The sequence below is a fragment of the Mustela putorius genome, unplaced genomic scaffold (assembly GCF_011764305.1).
Source record: "Mustela putorius furo isolate JIRA1106 unplaced genomic scaffold, ASM1176430v1.1 tig00003853_pilon_pilon_pilon, whole genome shotgun sequence".
NCBI classification, from domain to species: domain Eukaryota; kingdom Metazoa; phylum Chordata; class Mammalia; order Carnivora; family Mustelidae; genus Mustela; species Mustela putorius.
In genome coordinates, this window is record NW_025422005.1 from 57,588,078 (window position 1) to 57,609,015 (window position 20,938).

Here is a 20,938-nt window from a genome sequence, read left to right on the forward strand (position 1 = left end):
GCTGCTGTTGTGGTCTTTGCTTACGAGTGAGGCTTGAGGCGGAGAAGCAGGGCCTGGGTTCTAGTTAGTAAAGAGACACAGCCTTTAAAATCTCGGGATTTGGTGGTTTTCTTCTTAAATTGTGACAACGTGGTCGTTTTTTCGAGCAGTTGGAGCAGGGATAGCCGCACTTCATGTATTTCGTGTATAGTTTTAATCGCTTTTTAAAAAAAAAATCAAATGTTTCAGTTATTTGAAAAGTAACAATTATTCTTATGTTAATTTGATAACGAAGTTTGTTGTCCGTTCCCTTAATTGTAAGTGTTGCCGTTAGCCGATTCAGGCCCAGTGAATATAATTCTGAATTAATACTCTTTAACAGATTAATTCAGTGAGCCTGAATACTTAATTTTTATGCTGAAAAAAATGGGTTACAGCTGAAACATAAGGTTTTCTTTTGTTTAAATAACATACACATTTTCACAGTTCTTGCGAAGGAATTCTATAGAATGTGAAATTTTTAAATTTAGAGTGTATGGCTGTTTTTATTCTGTTGTCTCACATTCTTACTGAAAAAATATTGAATGAGTGGATTAATTGCAAAGAAAAAAAGCTTTGAAGTAAAATGTGATAAATGTTAGAACAAACATTTGAAATGATAAAACAGTGGTGTGCTCTCTGGAGAGTGAAAATACTTATAGTAACACTACAAGTAAACACCGAGTACCCACTGTACATTGAGAGTTTTATGATGTCACTTAAGTACTAAACAGGAAATTGGAACTCTCAAGGAATCTACTGTTGTGATGGGAGTAATAAATCATTAAATATATTTTTACTCAATAATTAATAGATATTAATCATACTGCATAATCATGACTTTCTACTTAAATTGCTTTTACATGACTTTTAATGTTCTCAAATGGGTGTGCTTTTAATTTTTAGGGGAATATACATGTAGAGAAAGGTTTCAGAGTTGCTGATTTTCACGAAGTGTAGAATTCTGGAAACATTTTCGTTATTTTTAAATAGAAACAACTGGTTTTAGTAATGAAGAACAAGTAGCTTTTATAATATGAACATAGAAAAATATTTTACTGTTACTCCATTTTCTAACAACATGCCCTTTATTAAGTTGTTCATGAAATTAATAAACAACAAAAGGGCAGAAAATGAGAGTGACATATGTGATTATTATGATCATGTTATTACTCAAAATACCTGACATACTGGACTGATTGATGAAATAATTCTTTCCAGCCCAGCAAGTTTAAGAATTTTGTTAGGGTTCCTAACTTTAAAATGTTTTGTTTATTTTGAAGATGCTCTTTTTATGATGCATTTATAAAAAGATGCCAGAGGTATAGGCTGTTTACTGATTCCTCTTTACCTAATGAATGATCAGTATCTTAGAGTCACGATAGACCAGAGTCTGGCTTCTTTTGCTTTGTTGTCAAAGAAGTAGTCCCATAATAACCAGGATAACTGATGTGCATCAGATAACATAGTTTGGAGTGCTGTGCATTAAGAGAATTCCTTCAGAGGATTCCTTCCCCGCCATATTGGGAAGAAGAAATAAAAATTGACACATCTTTGCTCTTTGACATCTTCGTAAATGTTTCCGACTACGGATAGTTTCTCATCTGAAACTACAAGGTTACCGTTCAGTAGATGCTAATACTATCTTCATGGCGTTCTAGATTTGAATAGGATGGATGTAGAGTCCTACTTTTGTTCATTTAATGTCGATTTTTTTTTAAATATAAGTTTCTATTGCTAATCCAGCATGCATAATTTGGAACTACTTTGTACAGTTTGTTAAGCTTACTACTGTTTTCAGGAGCAGCTTACAAGGGATAATGGGCTGTGAAGTGCTAACTAGTATTCCAAAAAGGTTCATCATTCCAAATACCTACTTTTTTACTCCTAGAATAAGATTGAGTGGTTCAGAATATATAAAATTCTGACTATTGTAAACATGTTTGCCACTTGATTTTTTATGGGGTGTTTGTATTTTTTTCCTCAAAGGTACTCATTCATCTAGATAATATGCCTGTGACATGCTTGCTTCCTTTTGCTACTTACATGTCACCTACTCAGAGAAACCTTTCCTGATCACTGTGTGAAAATAAAACACTCCTGCTCCCTTCTCTGTTCAATTTAACTGCTTTGTTTTTCTCTAAAGCACTAATCACCAACTGATGGTTAAGGTTAGCTTCCTCTCTCTTTTAGAGAGGTTGATACTGAACTGTTTGGCATAATTCCAGATGCCAGGATCACCACTACACCACCTCCCCCATAGGCATTTATAACTGAAAGCAGCATTTCAGTAGGTGTGGGTTAAGGCTGTCATTGTTCGATTGTCTGGTATATGCTAGATGCTAGATGTTTTTCCTTAAACTGTTTAATGATCAGGTGAAGTGAAATTCACATAGGTAGTTTTGCACTTCCAAATCACTCTACCAGTGTCTGAATTAGTATTTCAACCCAGTGTCGTGATTGTCCTTTATTTATGAGTGGAATCATTCTTTTGTAGTAAGTATTCTTTAAATATTTGGTTTTAGTGTATTTCAGAATGGAGAATATAAAAAAGTGTTTATTGGGTAATGTAAATAATCCCAGTGAAGCATATGCCCAAGTTACGTGTTAAATGAAGGTTTACATCAATTAAATAACTTATTTAGGTAATTATTTCGGTGACCAAAAATAGATTATTTTTAATAGTGACCAAAAGACTTGCATAGGCAAGTAGCCGTAAACCCATGACTATAGCAGACTGTAGTGTAGTATATATTTGATATTTTAAATCCTCGAAAGTTAATTCACTCACAAACTGACTTTGAACTTCTTTGCTCATCCAGCTGGAAAACTAAAAGTATAAATTTTGTTCATAGCAAAAAACAAAAAAAATCCACCAAAACAACTACTACCTCAAATTTCTAAGGACAAGTTTGCAGACATTCTAACAAAAAATATATTAGAAGAAAACGAAAAGTATGGTATGCATCACAAATCTTACACGGGGGCGTGCTAATCTTTCCTGTATCATTACAGTTTTAGTATATGTGCTATGGAAATGAGCACCAAAAATAGATACTTTAATGATGATAGTTATAAGTAATTAATTGGTAAGGTTATCTTTGAAAATTTTTTATTACGTGCACATTTTACTCTATTTCTTATAACTGAGAACACAGTGAAAGAGAGGGCATATTAGATGAACAGAGACACATTTTCAGGTCAGTATTGCCTTTGTTTGTATTATAAGCTCAAAATTCTTCACCCAGAAATGGCTAACACAGTATTAAGGTGGCAGTTGAAAGAGTGTTATCAGCACTCTAAACCAAAAGTTCTCATACTTTAGTTCTCAAACTTTAGTTGGCATAAATACCAAGTGTTGATCTTCAGAATCAAAGCCCTCCTGTAAAGGAATTCTCACATTCATTGGGCTTGGTGGAAAACAGAAATCTGAATTTTCCATGTGTATCCCAGAAGATTGGAAAACAACCCTTAGAGGGAGGACACTTTAATTTAAAAAAAAAAAGGAAAAATACTGCCACTCTTTACCTAAGGGCAAAAGCATCATACAGGGCTTGCTCTTTTCTGTTTAGCTTCTCATCAACTGCCTTATCTATATTATTTATCTATATTATTTCTTAAAGAATAAAAGCAGTTAAATTTTTAGAAGTTGTTCTTGTAGAAGATTCTAAGGTGTGAAAATTTCAGACATCAGTCTGAAAGTGAAATTAACATGCTATCTTACTAGCATGTGTCTTCTATTAATAAATTCTGAGAACATCAAAGAATGTCACTTTGGGTCCAAAAAATAATTGTTTTAAACAAGGTTGTTTGAAGTGGGGAGAAATGAATTATTTGCCCTTCTGAGTTGTCTTACTATGACTCTTCCATTTAATGCACGTTTTTACCTCCCTACTGTAGTACAGGTTTGATAAAACCAAGTACTAAGCTGCCAGTAATAGCTATGATGTGAATGGATAGAAAAAATATGAATAATATTAATTGCTAAAGTCATGGAAATACACTGAACATGTAGGCAGTATTTCCTAGTATTATTTTAAAAAGAATTGTTCATTGTATTGATATTCTTTAAGAACTTAATATTATAGAGTCATTTTCTTCTTGAGTCAGTTAACAGTAGTGTCAAAGAAGCGGTAGAGATCACTTTTTTTAGAAATTTAAATGCCTGTTACTTACCAAACCATTAAATTAGGTGTTAAAATGAAGGATAGCATGATTTCCAAAGGGCTTTTTTAATTTTGTGGTGAAAGTGTGGGTGTGTGAGAAAAGGATACAAAGTGCTACAGCTTTAGTTCTAAACCTGCTGAGATGGCATTCTTTCCACTATATGGGTACAACATTGTTAAATTTTAGACCTGTAGTGCTTCATTAAAACACAGTATATCCACATTAAAAAAACACTCTATCTTCTCAAAAACATTTTGGCAATAAGCTTCCTTAATAGGGTGGCTTAAATTCCATTTAGATAGACAATATTTTCAACTTTGCTTTGAATCTAGATTTGGAACTGTGCTTAGTATACAGGTAGTGCCTTTCAGGAAATACTAAAATTCCAATGGGTTTGAGTCTTAGGCTATGCAATAGCTTCATATTAGTATTCGAATTATGAGGAATATTTTCTTTGCAACAAGTACTTAACTCTGAAATAACCAGTGTAACAAAATCTGATGTAATTACATTTTTATGCATACATGAAAATCTAACTTACTAGTTAGTGGTAAGCCCTCTTCTAAAGCCATTCAGATTTATTATAGGATTTACTTTCTCATTATTGAATATTAAGATGCATTGGCTTCTTATAATAACAGCAGTTGTTCTTTACCTTAGGTGCATATTAAGATGGTCACGGTATTAAAATAAAAAAAAAAAAGAAGAGGTGTTGAGTATGTTAAAGAACTTGATTTAATTGATGTGGAGTAGAGATCTGGGGGTTTTTAACCCTTTGGTGATTCTGATGCATAGCCAGGGATGATGTGATTACTACTGCTTTGAGGCGTTGGTTTTCAAACAACTTTTGGTTTGGTGTTGTGGGAGCAACCCCTGACTTTTATTTAATCTTTCTCTTTCACAGAGTTTTGTGGCAGAAATTTGCACCACCCTGAATCCTTTAAAAAAAAAAAAAAATCCTGCTTGGTACCTAATCTATCTTACCCTACCAGAGTTTCCAATTTTAGCACTTTTTTTTTTTTTTTTACAAGACAGCAGTTAGCTGAGGGAATCCTTATGTAATAATACTAACGGTTATTATGTATCTCAATATGTGTACACGGTTTTTTTTGTTTTTGTTTTTCTGAAGGCGATCTAAGTTTAGGTAGCCTTAGTTCTTTATAATGCCCAAGCGTTATGCTGTAGGTGGAAGAAGACAACACTTAGGCGGGTCAAGAAAACTCATTGTTTGTCAAACAGATGTACTTTCCCACAATACTTTTTTGTCCCTGAAGTAGAAATTCTCTGTTCTTTACTCTGAAAAGTTACCAGTAGTGAAAAGTTTTCTAAACCAAAACTAATTATTTTTACTTAGAATTAAAAATAGCTGGTATTAGTATTATAGAAAAAATGTTGACACTTTTGTGGTCTGCTCAAACTCTGAGATTATAGTTTCAATCTGTTTTTAATTGATACATTATAAGTTTATCAACAGTGATTGTTTTTGTCTATATACAGTTTGTTGAGTTCAGTGGGCGGTACCTTATTTGAAATGTCATTTTCTTTTTAAGTGGTTAACTAAAGTAACTAACACTTGTGGTATGTATTTTTATCTACCTATTTTACTTTTGGAATGCAAGTGTTGGTTTGTGAGCTGTATGTTTGTGTTTTAACTGATATTATTTTTTCTCTTTTTTTATGTTCTATGTTTACGTTTTAGTGATTCACCTTTGCCAGTCTCATCCCGTGTCTGCTTTGTTAAGTTCCATGATCCGGACTCAGCAGTTGTGGCACAGCATCTGACAAACACTGTATTCGTTGACAGAGCTTTGATAGTCGTACCATATGCAGAAGGTTTGTGCTTTGTTTAACTATCTGTGAGGGCATCCTATGATGACCATCTACCTCAGTGTAGTTTTAGAGTGAGCGTTAGTAGCATGTTAGAAGTTTAAGCTATTAACATTTTGAAACCCTTGTTATACTGCAGTCCATATTTTTACTTTTAGATTTTTTTTTAATTCTAAAAATTAGAAATCAGGCCTGTTTTTATATTTAACTTTTTTTGCCTTCTTTTAAAACATTTTAAGTTCGTTAAAATCATATCCCTAATTGTAATTTCTTAAGATATACCTTAGTTAATTTAATGTTGAGTTTTATGAAAAAGTCCTGAAGGTGAACAGTCACTCCATGCACATTTACGTAGAAACCTTCAAATAAATGCATGATGTTATTTCTGTTTTGAATAAATAATAGGTTAGTTTTATTTATGTAGTGCTTCCTCTCACAGATAACTTTTAAAAATATCCCATATTGAATTCCAGTATACCAAGGGTTGCAATGATTTCGGTTTTTATGAAAGTTCAAGATTTCCTGTAGCTTAGGTGCCAGATGGGCACTGGGTGATTTGTTTTTATGCCAGATTTTCTTGTTCATTCTTGCTATATTTTCTAGATATCTCTAAATAATAAATTCTTCTCTCTGTTATTTGTGTGTGTGATTTTTGTAGTGGAGAAGGCAAATGCAAAACTCTTCCAGATGACTGAAAAACAGTGGGTCCTCTGCAGCTACAGGGGATTCTAGACATTAACTAAAGGCCAGCAAGCACTCAAGTCCCCCAAGTGTTTTCCTGGTGTAACCATTTGTTAACTACATTTTCTCTCTTTTTTACATTTTAGGCTGTTAAAGTAATTTGACAGAAAAAAAATGAGCAGGGTTTTTGGATCTAAAAAAGCCACTGTGACAAGACAGCACTATATTAATTCCATTTTGTAAAATTTTCTGAAACATTTTATAATTAGTTTGTTCCCAATGTACTGCTACTTTATTTGCTTTTTGGTAACTATAAATTTTGATCAAAGAAATCACTGAAGTATGATAAAATTACTGGATTTTAAGCTAATCATTTAACATATATGCTGACCAGAATTTAAATGCTTTCCCCTTAACAAACTGGTCAGTAGAAGCAGAATTTTGATATTGTTAATTTTAGATGCTGTTTCAGATCTTTGAATACCAGTGTGAACCTTTACACCATGCCTTGTAAAAGTTTTGAAATGTCTAGTCCTTAAAACTTAGAAAAATTGCCTTTGTGGTTTTCTAAAGAAATTAAATTGCATTCATAGATGGATTAAGGCATGCTATATAATGATAGTACATCTGTCTCCGTGATATCAAAGTGTGTGAGCCCTATTTTAAGGTTTTAAAATATATATGCTGATAATCGTATGAGTTAGTGTGTTTTGATTAAGCAGTTTTCTTTTATATCAGTGTACCTGTTATAGGATAAGACTTATCACCAAGAGAAAATTTAAAGAATTCAAATTTAGGATAAGTAAAGTACAGTTTTGAAACAAAATTCAAATCATGTGAGTAATGTGCAGAACTTTAGTTAGGCTTTAAATTTAAAGAATTCTTATTGGCTAAGTATCATAGTTCCCAAGTCCTGAACATAATACAGTATATCATATAACTGGTTTTCATAAGTATTTTTAGACTATAGTAACGTTTCTAGATCTGTTTTATAAATGAATTGTTTAGGAATGTATATAGAATTACAGAATATTTAGTTCCAGAATCTATTTTTGGTTTATTTAATAATGGGTATGGTATGCTGTATTAATGTTACCACTGCTAAATAACTGATGTACTCAATCCCTTTATCACCATTCACCCTAGTTTTAGCTCTTACACTTTGGTGTTGGCTCTTGGTCAGTGTTTTAGAACAATAAACACAAAGTCTACGGTAAGGAATAGTCTTAATTGGTAAAACTGAGATAGCTGGATTTGGAAGGAACTCTTAATAGTAATGGATTTGGGGGTTATTTAGGTTCCTTGGTTAATGTTTGTTTCTTTTGTCTGTTTCTTTTTCTTTCATTTCTACACATTCATGCAGTATTTCATGGTTCTATCAAAGCAGCAGTAAAAAAAATACTCTTGACGCATGAAAATTAACTGGTGAGGGGCCTCATTGCTATTTTTAAATTGTAGTTTTATTTTTAAATAGTCTTTTTTAAATCAGAGGATCAGATGCATGACTTTTTTTTTTAATGGATGCAGATCTTCTATCAGGTGTCTCACAATAAATTCAAGAGGATTTTAGTTTGCCAGAAATGTTGCAAATGCACTAATTTGAGTAAGATGTTGATACTTAATATTATCCTCTTGAGACATAATTTTGCATGCAAAATTATCCCATAATCTTTGTAGGTTTGTTAATATTGATGCATTAATGCCCTATATCTAAATGATCTTCTCCCCCCACCCCTCCATAACTCTTGGTATCTAAATTGATGACAGCTCTGACACAAGCAAGATAACAGTGCTGTGTAGTATACATTTGTTTATATTATCGGCACTTCTCAGTATAGGTGGAAGGAACCATTACCTTTATTTAACAGTGGTTTTTCTTTTTTGTTGTTGTGTTTTACAGTTCTTTTCCCTGGTTCAGCCTGAACTATATACCAGGCCCTGCTGAAAATACCACCCAACAGTTTTCTTCTGCAGCTTATCCAGTTTCTCTTAAGTGCCCTGTACATATTGTATGTTTTATGATGAGATGCAGTTTCTTAATATGTATTACAGAAATACTACTGGTATTTGCAAATATGTAGTTTAATTGTATTATTGAACTCTCATTTTGGGGGCTTGGGCACATTAACAGATTAATCCATCTGTATAGGGCTTTTGCTGTTGGATAGAATTTAAATTGTCTACATATAAATATTTGTTTTAGGGCCCTTAGATTTTATCTGAATACACAGATTAGGCTTTAAAAACAGACATACATGTTGTTTTTGGCTTTAGGAGTTTGGCTAAGTTAGCTTTTGAACTGACACTATGTAGCAGCATTTTTGGTATGGTTAGCATGGCACATGTTGGAACATAAAGCATTTTACTGTACAGGTAAGGAATGTGCCATGTTGTTTTACCTATTTTCTCTCTTTCTTACTCACCCACTTTCACACACACATCCTGTGTGTATTCAGAGACCTTCAGAAACATTCATATTCATTTTCATGAGTCAGCAAAAGCCCTACGCTTGATTCCAACAGAATATTTCCTTTACATACTTTTCTTCTCTTAATTTTTACAAAATTTGTATGGTAGGTGTAAAAGAAAATCATAGTAACTGTACCATATTATTAACCCCTAAATCAAACTTTTTTTGTCTTGTGTATCTTGATTTTTCTGTGTGCTTTATAGTGAAGCAGCCGACACGAGTCGTTGTTCATAAAACAGCTTTTGAAAGTTGAGAGCACACCCCTGGAGAACCGACTGTGCTTGCTTACGTTTGGTTCATGACTTAAAAATCGAGTACAGGTGATGAAATCTTGGCAGTGTTAACAAAAAAGTAGTGTGTATTGTGCTATTTTTTTTTTACTCTAGAAACTTAACCATTTGTAGAGAAAAAGGAAACAAATTTTCACACATTGAAGTTTCATTCTGACATAAAATTAATGATAAATAATCATAGAAGTCAAGCTTTATATTTTAGCGAACATAAGTACTTTCAACAAACTCAGGTGGTGTATCAGGGAGACTTTTTCTGGGTGTTTTTGTGTGTTTTCTGTCTTGCAAAAGAGTGTGTTCTAATGCAAGGATGTTTCTCTGCAGGAGTTATTCCTGATGAGACTAAGGCTTTGTCTCTGTTGGCACCAGCTAATGCAGTGGCAGGTCTTCTGCCTGGTGGTGGACTCCTGCCTACCCCTAACCCACTTACCCAGGTACTGCTAGTTCTATTGAATTCTTAAAGGATAAAAACACAGAATTGTGGATAAACCTAAACATACTTGAGCTTTTTTAAGTGCTGTAATGATTAGAGTTCACAGAGGAATGATAACCACATGTTCATAGTATTGTAAAAGGCTATATTGTTATCATAAATACTGAAGAAAACCTCTTACGAGTTTGCATTTTAAGAGCATTCTGATGAAAATCATAAATCTGTTACATTTGGCTTGCCGCTAGCTCTCAAAATAACCCATAAGGAACCATGTGGGTAAGGGGGCGTTTGGACTGGAATTTGATGGGGCATGAGACTTTTTCTGTTGAACATGCTGTTAAAAATAGTATGTTCATTTGGACCCAGAAAGAAAATAAAATTGAAATTCGGACTTTTTGGTGGGTTTTTTCTTTCTTTCTTTCTTTCTCAATGCCGTTTGAGCTTTTGCTCTTGAGGTCTGAATTAAGTACATGGATTGCAATAAAGGTGAATTCTTAATGGAAATTTTTAACGTGGGGAAGGTGAAATAAAGTTGGAGAAAAATTTTGCTGGGTAGTGTTTCTAACCTCATAGGATGCTATAAAAAGCATAATTGTTTTATAACCAAAAGCTCTTTAAATTTCGTCTATTCTTATTCAGAGAGATTGTAACTGGTCATTGAGTACTTTCGCAGATAGTAGCAAACAGCAAGCCTCAACTAGAATTTTGTAACAGCATTTTTTCTGTTACATCATTTCGCCTGTCTGAATAGTTCCATTAGCTGTAAAGTCAGAAAAAGGATGAACTCAGGAATTCCCATCATTTTGAGTATGACTTTGTCATTTAAGTCCTCATTTTTTTAACCTATAAAAGGATCTGGGTGATTTGTAGATTGATACCTTTATATAAAATTGTGTAATAACTAAGGTAGACATTTTATAGGGACACTGTTTTAATTGTACTCCATAAACAATTGTTAAAGTACAGAAGGTTTGGTACCTTTTATTTATTAAATATTACTAGAAGCTAGAAGAAGTTTTAGCACAGTTCTTAGGGAGAAAGACTGCCTGCAATAGGACTTTGCATAATTTACATCTGTTGGTTAGAATTCTGTCAGGTAGGAGACCAAAAAAAAAAAAAAAAAAAAAAAAAAAAAAAACCTGGTAAATTGAATAGAGAAAGTTTAATACAAAGAATTACTGGTAACAGGAGTTAATTTAGTGGTACTTCAGTGAATATACAGTAATTGCAGGTATAGGAAGCAACTAGTATGTCTAGATCTGAGGAAACCCAGTAGATAAGGAGGTTCCTCTTCCCACTTAAGGCTAAGTTTCAGACTTTCAAAAGGATGGATAGTACAGAAGTTCTCGAATGCCCAGAGAACATGTAAGAAACTGCCTAAGAGGATGGTACTGAAATTCACTAAAAAGATGAAGGCCACTGGGCATCCCACTGCAGTAACAATCAGAAAGTAAACATAGGAACCAGGAACAGAAACCCCTTCCACAGTGTCCTCCTAGCTCCCCACACACATAAAGCTTAACATCATGCCAGCTGTCATGGGAGAAGTGCTTTCTTTTTTTTTAAAGATTTTTATTTATTTATTTGACAGATCACAAGTAGACAGAGAGGCAGGCAGAGAGAGAGAAGAGGGAAGCAGGCTCCCTGCTGAGCAGAGAGCCCGATGGGAGACTCGATCCCCGGACCCCGAGATCATGACCTGAGCGGAAGGCAGCGGCTTAACCCACTGAGCCACCCAGGCGCCCCAAGGGTGCTATTTTCATTATCACAAAACAGGACAAAGGATAGTGGATTTGGACCTGAGAAGCAACAAATATAAATTGTTGGCACATATAAAATTTTTTTGTTTTTCTAATTTCTGGGTTTAGGGATAAATGTGCTGTAATGAGTGAAAAATGAGGACATTGTATATTGCAGGGATAGTAAGGGAACTATAGCTCTTAGTCCAGATCCCCATTTTTGTTCATTTTGATTTGACAAACATACCCGTTTGTTTATTTATTATTATCTTTGTTTACAAGCTATAGTGGCATAGCTGAGTCATTGCAACAGAGCCCATATAGCTCAGACTTAAATTGGTTATTGTATGGGCCTTTCAACAGGAAAAAATAATCCCAGAAATAACAAGTATAGAAATAAAATTTAAAATAAATAAAATTTGAAATTTCACAGATTGGCGCTGTTCCATTGGCTGCTTTGGGAGCTCCTACTCTTGATCCTGCCCTTGCTGCACTTGGGCTTCCTGGAGCAAACTTGAACTCTCAGGTATAACTGAATACCTTTTGATCTCATTTTTTATAATTAAAGAATTTGTTCCGTTACCTGTTAAGTTTGCATTTCCAGAATGGGAGATAATTGGTTGCTATAGTATAGTAATAGTGTTTTTTTATGTAAACTTCCTTAGAAGCTTAAAAGGTCACTGCATTATTAGCCCCTTAACCATTAAAAAATTTCTCATTTTGTGTCATTCAGAGTAGTGTCACAGAAACCCAATACATCAGTATTTTTGGAGTAAACAGTCATGAAAGAATGGGAACGTGGGTTCATAATTTGTTGTTACTTGGTAATTTTTGTTTTCTCTCATTGTTATTTGGCCAGACTTTTTTCTGAAGTCCTAACTTTGTGGAAATCTTTTATTGTACTGCCTAACCACTTGGAGTTTTGTTTTATACGTATTTTTTTTGAAGTATTAGCGCCTCAGTCTCAAAATAAGCAGGAGGTAACTGTTCTATAAAACCTAGACTTTCAGCTAATCATATTCACATTTAACTGCTAAAACAGCTTAACTTTATATGATGTATTTCACTGGCATTATATTTCTATTGATCATCAGTGTGCCTAAAATAATGTAACTTCTTGTATGTTGGCCAGATTGTCCTAAGGCATTTCACCATACTGAAAAAAATAAAATAGCAATCATTTATTTTATGTATTCTCACTGATGTTACATTTTTGTTTTTATAGTCGCTTGCTGCAGATCAGTTGCTGAAGCTTATGAGTACTGTTGATCCCAAGTAAGGATTTTTTCCATGTTTTCATGGGTGATATGGATATAGTATATGAATGTCTGGAGAAGTTATTCTTTGATAGTTAAAAAGAAAGTTACACAATACATAATTCTGTTTCTAGAAGCAAGGAAAAAATTCAGAGGTAAGCCCATCTACAGAGGGTTTTGTTTCAGTATAAATTGAGTCTTTCCGAACAGTTTGATGAATAGCTTTTGCCAGGATAACTGGAAAAGAGCAAATTACTATCATTAGTTGATTCATTTTAAAAATATATGTATATGGAGTACCTACTATAAGCTTGTACCTTCACAGCATTTATACTCTAGTCAGAAAAGGAGACATTATTTAAATATAGTTAAGTATGTGCATCCAACAAGAGGAAGTACACAGGGGCTATGGGAACTTACTACAAGGAGAACTTAAGATCAGAGAGGCTGAACCTGGGGCATGAATAGGAGTCAGGGAGACAGAAGTGAAGGAAACACTATCCCAGAGCAAAAGACTAGTACATGTCACATAATACCAACATCTTTTTTTAGGTGCTCTGAAAAGTTCACTTTGTGCTGTAACTATTATACTCTCTAATTGATATGTAACAAAATCATGAAATATTTTAATGATAATTTCTTGGTATATTAATTTAAACTTAAGCATTTCCTGCTTGGTGAAATTCACTATAAGAAAGTGGGAGAGCATGGTGGGAGGGAGAACAGAATATTTGACTATAATAGTTAGTGCCTTTTTTCTTAAAAATTATGCTAAAACCTTAGCATGTACCTATCATTCAGCATGTAACACCAGTACAGTTGAAATTCCCTCAGTACCCATTCTTGTTTACATTGCCCTTTCTCCACAAATACTTAACTGTCTTTAACATTTGTTGTCTTTAATTTTTTTTGTCCTGTATAAACCTTTAAGAGGTCCATCTTTCCAGTCAACAATTTCATGAGTAACTTTGGTGTGCCATTGGCTTCTGCTTCATTTTCTGCCCTTCTGCAACCTTAGAAGTAATACTCTTCCCCAGGAAAATTCTGCTGTAGAAAGTTTTTAAATCGTATGAAGGAAAGTTCTGTTAATCATAAATCTTCAGCATCTTTGTATTCCCAGGAATAATATTTTTCAACATGCGTTTATGGAAAGTTAATGGATGTTCCGCAAAATAAAATAGGTATTTTTTCTTATTCCAGGTGTCTCTCAATCTTAAATGCAGATTGTAAACATTGAAAAGGATGCTATACTGTACATGGTTTTACCAAAATTAATATGAAATAACCCCTTTTTCATAGTGTCTTACTGAAATGATACATGAAATATTTACATTTATTTGTAATAATGTGCACTTAAAAATACTTGGATCTCAGTTCTTTGTTCTGTTTCAGGTTGAATCATGTAGCTGCTGGTCTTGTTTCACCAAGTCTGAAATCAGATACCTCTAGTAAAGAAATAGAGGAAGCCATGAAGAGAGTACGAGAAGCACAGTCCCTAATTTCTGCTGCTATAGAACCAGGTAAAGATATGTTAGGCAGTTGTGTTGAATCTTAAACTATGTGATTGTTGACAAAAATGATTATTGCACGAGTTTGGAAATACTATAATCATTTTTAAATTTAATTATAATCATCCTTTAAGTTTTCAGATTCTGATAAAAGGTCATGTAGTAGAGTGATCCTGGGTTGGGGGAGGGGACTTGTCACCTAGACATAATTTGAAAATATCTGGAGATATTTAATTGTCATGTTGGTACCAACTGCATCTCTAGCAGGAAGAGGATCAGGACATAGCTAAACATCCTTCAGGACACCCTACTCTGTCCCTCAATGATGCATTCCTTAATAGTAGTGTCCTAGACTTATGTTAGCTTATGTTGGGATAACCTAATTGATTTTAGTCTTTTATTTGACCTAGAGAACCTACTAAAGATGCTTCTGTTAAGACATTTGTTTTAAAGAAAACCAAATACCTAAAAATATTACTTTACTCTCTGCAAATTATCTTTTCGAGGTGAAGTGAATGGTTATGGTTATCCTATTGTCTGCCTATATAGATTGGATGTTTGGTTCTGGATTATTTTTTCCCATATCAAATAAATGTTTTACTAATTTTTCACTCCTATTTCTTAATAATTGGGAAGGTTTTAGATATGTATAGTACTAAGATAATTATAATGTTGGATAAATTAATACCAAGTGCTTTATGGCTGTTATTTAATAACAATTAATTAGTCCAAGGCCATAAGGCAAGGAGTAAGAGTTTTAGATACACAACTGGATGTATGTGACTCCAGAGCCAGAACACCATGCTGTAACTTTTTGTTTTCATTGAAAACTAATAACTGGAAATACTGAAAGTGGTTTATTTATGTATTCTCCCCAAGATTTTTGTGAATTTATTACTGACATTTGCAATAAATTGAGTCCAGTTAATGAAATGATCTAAATGTGAAAGAACTTAGTCTCACTTTAATTGTAGACCACATGTGAAGAATGCAGTGGCTTTATTTCTCAAGTCCTAAGTTAAAGGAATTGCTTATGTATTATTTAAAACTAGGAAATGGGACTCAGATCATCCGGATCTGTCTCCTGACTTACACAGTTGAAAATTGGAGAGCAAGAGGAAGTTCGGACAGATTAAGAAAAGAGAGCTAGCTTACTAAAAGCCAGTTCTGCCACAGAGTGTAGTGTAAACAGTGAATGAATCATGACTCTCTGGAATTGAAGGCCAAATACTGAGTTTATTAGTCAACCACTGTAACAAATATATAGGAATTTATTTAGCAGAGGCACATAGGCATAAGTGATTAAGAAGGAACATTTTAATGGAACAGGATTTAAAATGTCTATATTTCTGTTTATTATATAATCTGTTAAATATATTTATCTTACAATTGAGTACTGGTTGGGAGATGTTAATATATGATACATGAAAATAAAAGTTTTAATCTGGGTCAATTAGAGCTATATTTGGGAAAGTAGAACCCAGGAATGGAAATAGGGACTCCTCATTTAGAAACCTATGAAGAATGAGATGGATAATTCTTTTCATAGATTGTTTATGGACAGTACATCACAGCCTTCCAAATCTGGTACAAATGAAATAGTCAAAGGAAACTTTGGTTAGTTGAAAATCAGAGATGTAATTTGGATCTACTGAAAGCCTAGAAAAAAGGATCATACGACATTTAAGGATGATATATGAAACCTGAAAATTAAGATAATGAAGAATTTCTTAGAATCACTTCTAAGTGGGTATAATCTTTCTATTTTATGGTTTCTAAATTCAGATTCCTTTTTTTTTTTCCTTTTTTAATCCAGATAAGAAAGAAGAGAAACGAAGGCACTCAAGGTCAAGATCACGTTCTAGGAGGAGGAGGACTCCCTCATCTTCTAGGCACAGGTTTGATAGATTGTTATTGGTAGTTAATTGTACCTTAGAAGAAGATAACTTCTGTATTTCAAATCCTTTTTAATTTTCTAGCTGTTAACCTACTTAGCTCTGGGTGTTTTAAGAACTGTTACCATTAGCAGAGTGTTTGAGTTCACATGTGGACAAATGGAGAAAAGGTATGGGCTAAATAGACAGTCGATTGGTACTTTAAAACTCCAAAATCTGGGGATGGGAGGAAGGTGCTGGGACTGGAGCACTAAATTGAGTTAGGACTGTGGAAGAACACTAGACTTGAAAATTGACTTGAATTCTAGTTCTGACTTTCCACTAGACTTCTTGAGACTTCTCTTTCAACTTACCCATCTGATGCATGAATATTTGTAAATGACGACTTTCAATAATATCACCACACATGTCATCTAAAAACTAATTCCTAAGTATTAGGAATCTGTCATGTTCACAGTGGTAGATTCAAGTGTTCTAAAATTTAATTTTCTCTTGAAATCTCAGATCTTATCAGCAGCAAGTTTGGGGTTTTTTTTTTTTTTTTTTTGAGATGATAGGCTTCATGCATTTTTTTCCAGAAAATGTCTGCCAATACCGTAGTCGAAACAACCATAGTTTGTCATACTTATTTTTTCAAGTAGAGATGTTACTTCATGGGAAAAGCAGGTAGGTAAGCTCACAGCTCAGTCGCACAGTTGTGTTTCTTGGTAACAACAGTCATTTAACTTTAATTAATATGACAAGTTATTTATGTATTCATTGCGTAGAACATTGCTCAAGGGCCTAGATTTAATATTTACTGTTCATAATACTAGGTTAATAGCATTCAAAGAATCAGGTTTAATAAAATAGTCTTTTTACTGTTTCATCAATGATCTCTTTAGTGAAAATGAAATTTTTTTTTTTAATTTTTTTTTTTTTCTTTTACTGCACTTGCATACTGCAAATGCCAGTGAAGAATACAGAGACCTACTTAGGACAGTTCAATACCTGCTACCTTGATTGGTGCTAAGAAGATGATAAACCCTTTTACACCACCATTGCTTTTGCACCATTAGTTCATATGTCAACACAGTGAAAAGGGCAAATAACATCTTGGTGGTTTTTTGTTCTGTTCTTTTGTTTTTGTTTTTGTTTTGTTTTGTTTTTTAAATAATTTTGACCTTTGGAGCCCATGACAGTGTCAGGTCTTTTCATAGTCCTTTCATTAGTCCATTTGGCTGCTGTAATACCATAGGCTCGGTGGCTTACAAACAACAGAAATTAATTTCTCACAGGTCTGGAGACTGGGAAGTCCAAGGTCGAAGTCTTGTCAAATTAGGTGCTTAGTGAGGACCCTTGTTTATAAGTCTTTTTACTATATCATCACATGGAATGAGTGAGGGGTTTAGATCTCTTTTATAATGTTATTAATCCCATGAAAGCTGTACTGTCATGACCTAATTATCTCCCAAAGGCTCCACCTCAGTATAATCACATTGGAAATTGGGTTTCACGTAAGAATTGTGGAAGGGGCACAGAATTCAGTCTGTAGCAGAATGTTACAGGGTTGTCCTCTAGCCCCGCCCCCCCACCCTCCCTACTCCGTGCCTCCCATCTTCTTCCAACCTGTCTCATTCCTAAAAATAACTTTAAAAAAACCACGTCCAGATCATGTCACAGCCTTGTTAAACTTTGAGGAGCACCCTTATTAGCCTTAACAATATGGTAAATAAAACCTTAGAATGGCATTCAGTTTTCTTTACTATTTAACCCTGTTTATCTTCCACACTTGTCAGTTGCCACTCCAAAACAGTTAATTACAGTACTGCTTGCCTGAACGTACATTTTCTGTATGCTTCCATGCTTTTTTTGTTCACAATGTTCCTTTCTGCCTAATGCTCTTTCTCACATCTTCATCTCCACCTGAGGAACTCTATTTTGTTAGCTTGCTCAGGATTAGCTAAATATGTGATATATTGATAATTGCTAATAATCCCAATTTTCCAGGACCATGCTCTTATATTTTAATTTAACACTTAAAATGTTTGAGAAACTAAGTCCTTTTTCCTGTATATACCAAGTACATACTAGTGTTCTCAGGTTTTAATTTGAATTATTTTAATACAACCTGTGGGAAATAATAGTGAAACATTTATTTTCTTGAACAGTGTTTTTGGACACTTGTAATAATACATCATAATGGATTATAATGGGTTATAGTATCTTAAGCATCTTGGCATGTAAAATGACCATTACTTTCCACAACTTAAAATACTAATTTCGTATATTTTTCTGATTTTCTTTAAAGAGCTTATATAAACAGGTAAGTGTGTTAAAATAGCTCTGCAGTACATTACTCTTTAAAAAAAGGACCTTACAGTAAATAGATGGGTGTGATACCTCTGCTTATTAGATTTTTGAAACTATCTTTTATTAATCATTTGTTTAGAAAAACTGTGAGAATGTTTGATTTATTGCTTCTCTACTTCTATTTTTGTGTATACGTTAAAGGCTGGAAAAATGAGTAACTCAGTTTAGCAAAAATGATTGTCGACATAATTTTCTTAAAGCCAGTATACTCAAAAGATGAGTAGTGTTTAATTCTAATAACATCAGTTTTATTTTCCAGAATTATTTTTAACTCTTAAGAAGAAAGTGATGATTTTGATTATATTTCATAGAGTCACTATCACCTAAAATAGACTATTAGTACCTTTTACTAGAGTCCGGCACTGTACTAATTGCTCGAGAGTATAGTTATTGAATAAGGTAGACAAATTTAGTCCCCATTTTTATGAAGCTTACAGAAAGGTAGGTAAGCATTACATGAACATTTTCTAGGAAATAGACACGTTATTGAAAGGGCTTGTTTTAGTAGTTGCCAAATAATGCCAAATAGGAGATGATTAAAATGAAAGTTTATTGATTCAATAAGACACAAGTTTTGAAATAGTGGTTTTAGAGAAGGAGACAGCAGAACCCATACTGGCACAGTAGTAAGAGGAAAGAAAGGAATCAGTAGTTCATATATATACCTACATCAAAGCACTGAGCTGACTTTTTAACTTCATTTTAAATTTTAAATAACTAATATTCACAATGTAAGTGCTATTATTCTTCATTAAGTAATAGACTCAAAGAATGCTCTCCATTTGCTGGTATTGAACTGAGATTTGGACATATATCTTTACCATTTCTAAACTCTGTTTCCTCTGGGCACCTTAAGTGAATGTAAAAAGTTTGACTGAATTAGAAGTTTTCCATAGAAACAAGTTGAATGAATGGTCCTTAGAAGTTAAATGATAAAATCTTAAGCAGAAGATGCGGTTTATTTTTAATTATTCTTAAAAGAGAATAAAATACAAGAGGAAGAGGATCGGTGACAACATCAAAAACTTAATTGTGCTTCTTAAGTCCCGGAAGAGAAAGTATATAGGATTGGGGGAAAAGGCTGGGAGACGGTGCAGAAAGAAGCACTTCTGTTACATGACAGGAAAGATATGATCATCATGTAGAGCTAGTGATAATGGTGAGGGGAAGTGAAAGTTAAAGAGGCAGATTGTGCTGAGTTGTATATATCTATATAGGGCTACATTGGCTCTATCTCTGAGGTTGTAAATCAAAGAAGTAAAACAACATTTCAGAGAAGAATTAGAAATCATAGAAAGCAACAAAACACCTTAAGTGGTTTCCATTTATAAAATGAATTATAATAGTACCTACTTGAAAGGCTTATTGTAAGAATAAGCACTTATAAAGCATGTAATAAGCAAATATTAAGTATTTGGTAATCGACCAGTAGAGTTAACCTGCCATAGTGAGGAATTACATAAGACACGTGCTAAAATTCTGTGTAGTTAGAAGATGATGCAAGTGAATCAGGTACTTTTTATTTTCCTTCATTCTCTAGTACAGTTTTTAGGTTCAGAGTTACAGTATCAGGGCGACTATTCTGACAGATTGAGGTTAAAAGGTGAGAAATTCTAGTGTTAGAAAGTATTAGTTTCTAGGGAATCAAAGATGTTGTAGGGGTGCCTGGGGGGCTCAAGTCAGTTGAGCATCTGACTCTTGGTTTTGACTCACCTCATTATCTCGGGATTGTGAGATTAAGCCCTGTATCAGGCTACAGGGTCTGCTTAAGATTCTCCCCACCCCTACCCTGGTCACTGCTGCTCCCTAAGGTAATAAAATCTTCAAAAAAAAAAAAAAAAAGCCTTATGGACTAAATAAGTAACATCAGCAACTGATAGGAAATTACCCCCACTTGTTGATGGTTAACCCATATGTTTGAATCATTTGGTGCTAAGTGAAACAGTCCCAGAACTAGTCTGTTTGCCTTTATACACATGTATTGGCTTTTTCATTATTAGGCGGTCAAGAAGCAGATCAAGAAGGAGATCACATTCTAAGTCAAGGAGTAGGCGACGATCCAAAAGTCCAAGACGGAGAAGATCTCATTCCCGAGAGAGAGGTAGAAGGTCAAGGAGCACATCAAAAACCAGGTACAGTAGACCATTGACATTAGGTGGGAAGACAAATTTTAAAGTTCCCAAAATCCTAGATATGGGCTACTTCATGACGAAAGGGGTGATAGAAGGAGAGAGGGCTAGTTTGGAGAAGGGACTATTTAATTTTTGAAGAGGCTGACATTTGTTTTCCTGGGCTCCTTTGT

General features: G+C 33.9%; 1 protein-coding gene and 1 pseudogene across 7 annotated transcripts in view; one reads left to right on the forward strand and one right to left on the reverse strand.

Annotated features, from left to right (window-relative positions):
* The window catches only part of SRSF11 (serine and arginine rich splicing factor 11), a 43,374-nt gene that overhangs the window by 14,481 nt on the left and 7,955 nt on the right, over positions 1-20,938 (forward strand). For all 7 annotated transcript variants that reach the window (XM_004763001.3, XM_004762999.3, XM_004763002.3 and 4 more), the window contains exons 3-9: positions 5,885-6,018; positions 9,778-9,887; positions 12,059-12,151; positions 12,851-12,900; positions 14,274-14,401; positions 16,206-16,287; positions 20,637-20,768. In XM_004763001.3, coding sequence (XP_004763058.1) covers positions 5,885-6,018; positions 9,778-9,887; positions 12,059-12,151; positions 12,851-12,900; positions 14,274-14,401; positions 16,206-16,287; positions 20,637-20,768 — 729 coding nt within the window. The remainder of the gene's footprint in view (positions 1-5,884; positions 6,019-9,777; positions 9,888-12,058; positions 12,152-12,850; positions 12,901-14,273; positions 14,402-16,205; positions 16,288-20,636; positions 20,769-20,938) is intronic.
* On the reverse strand, positions 2,970-3,063 carry LOC123387423 (annotated as a pseudogene).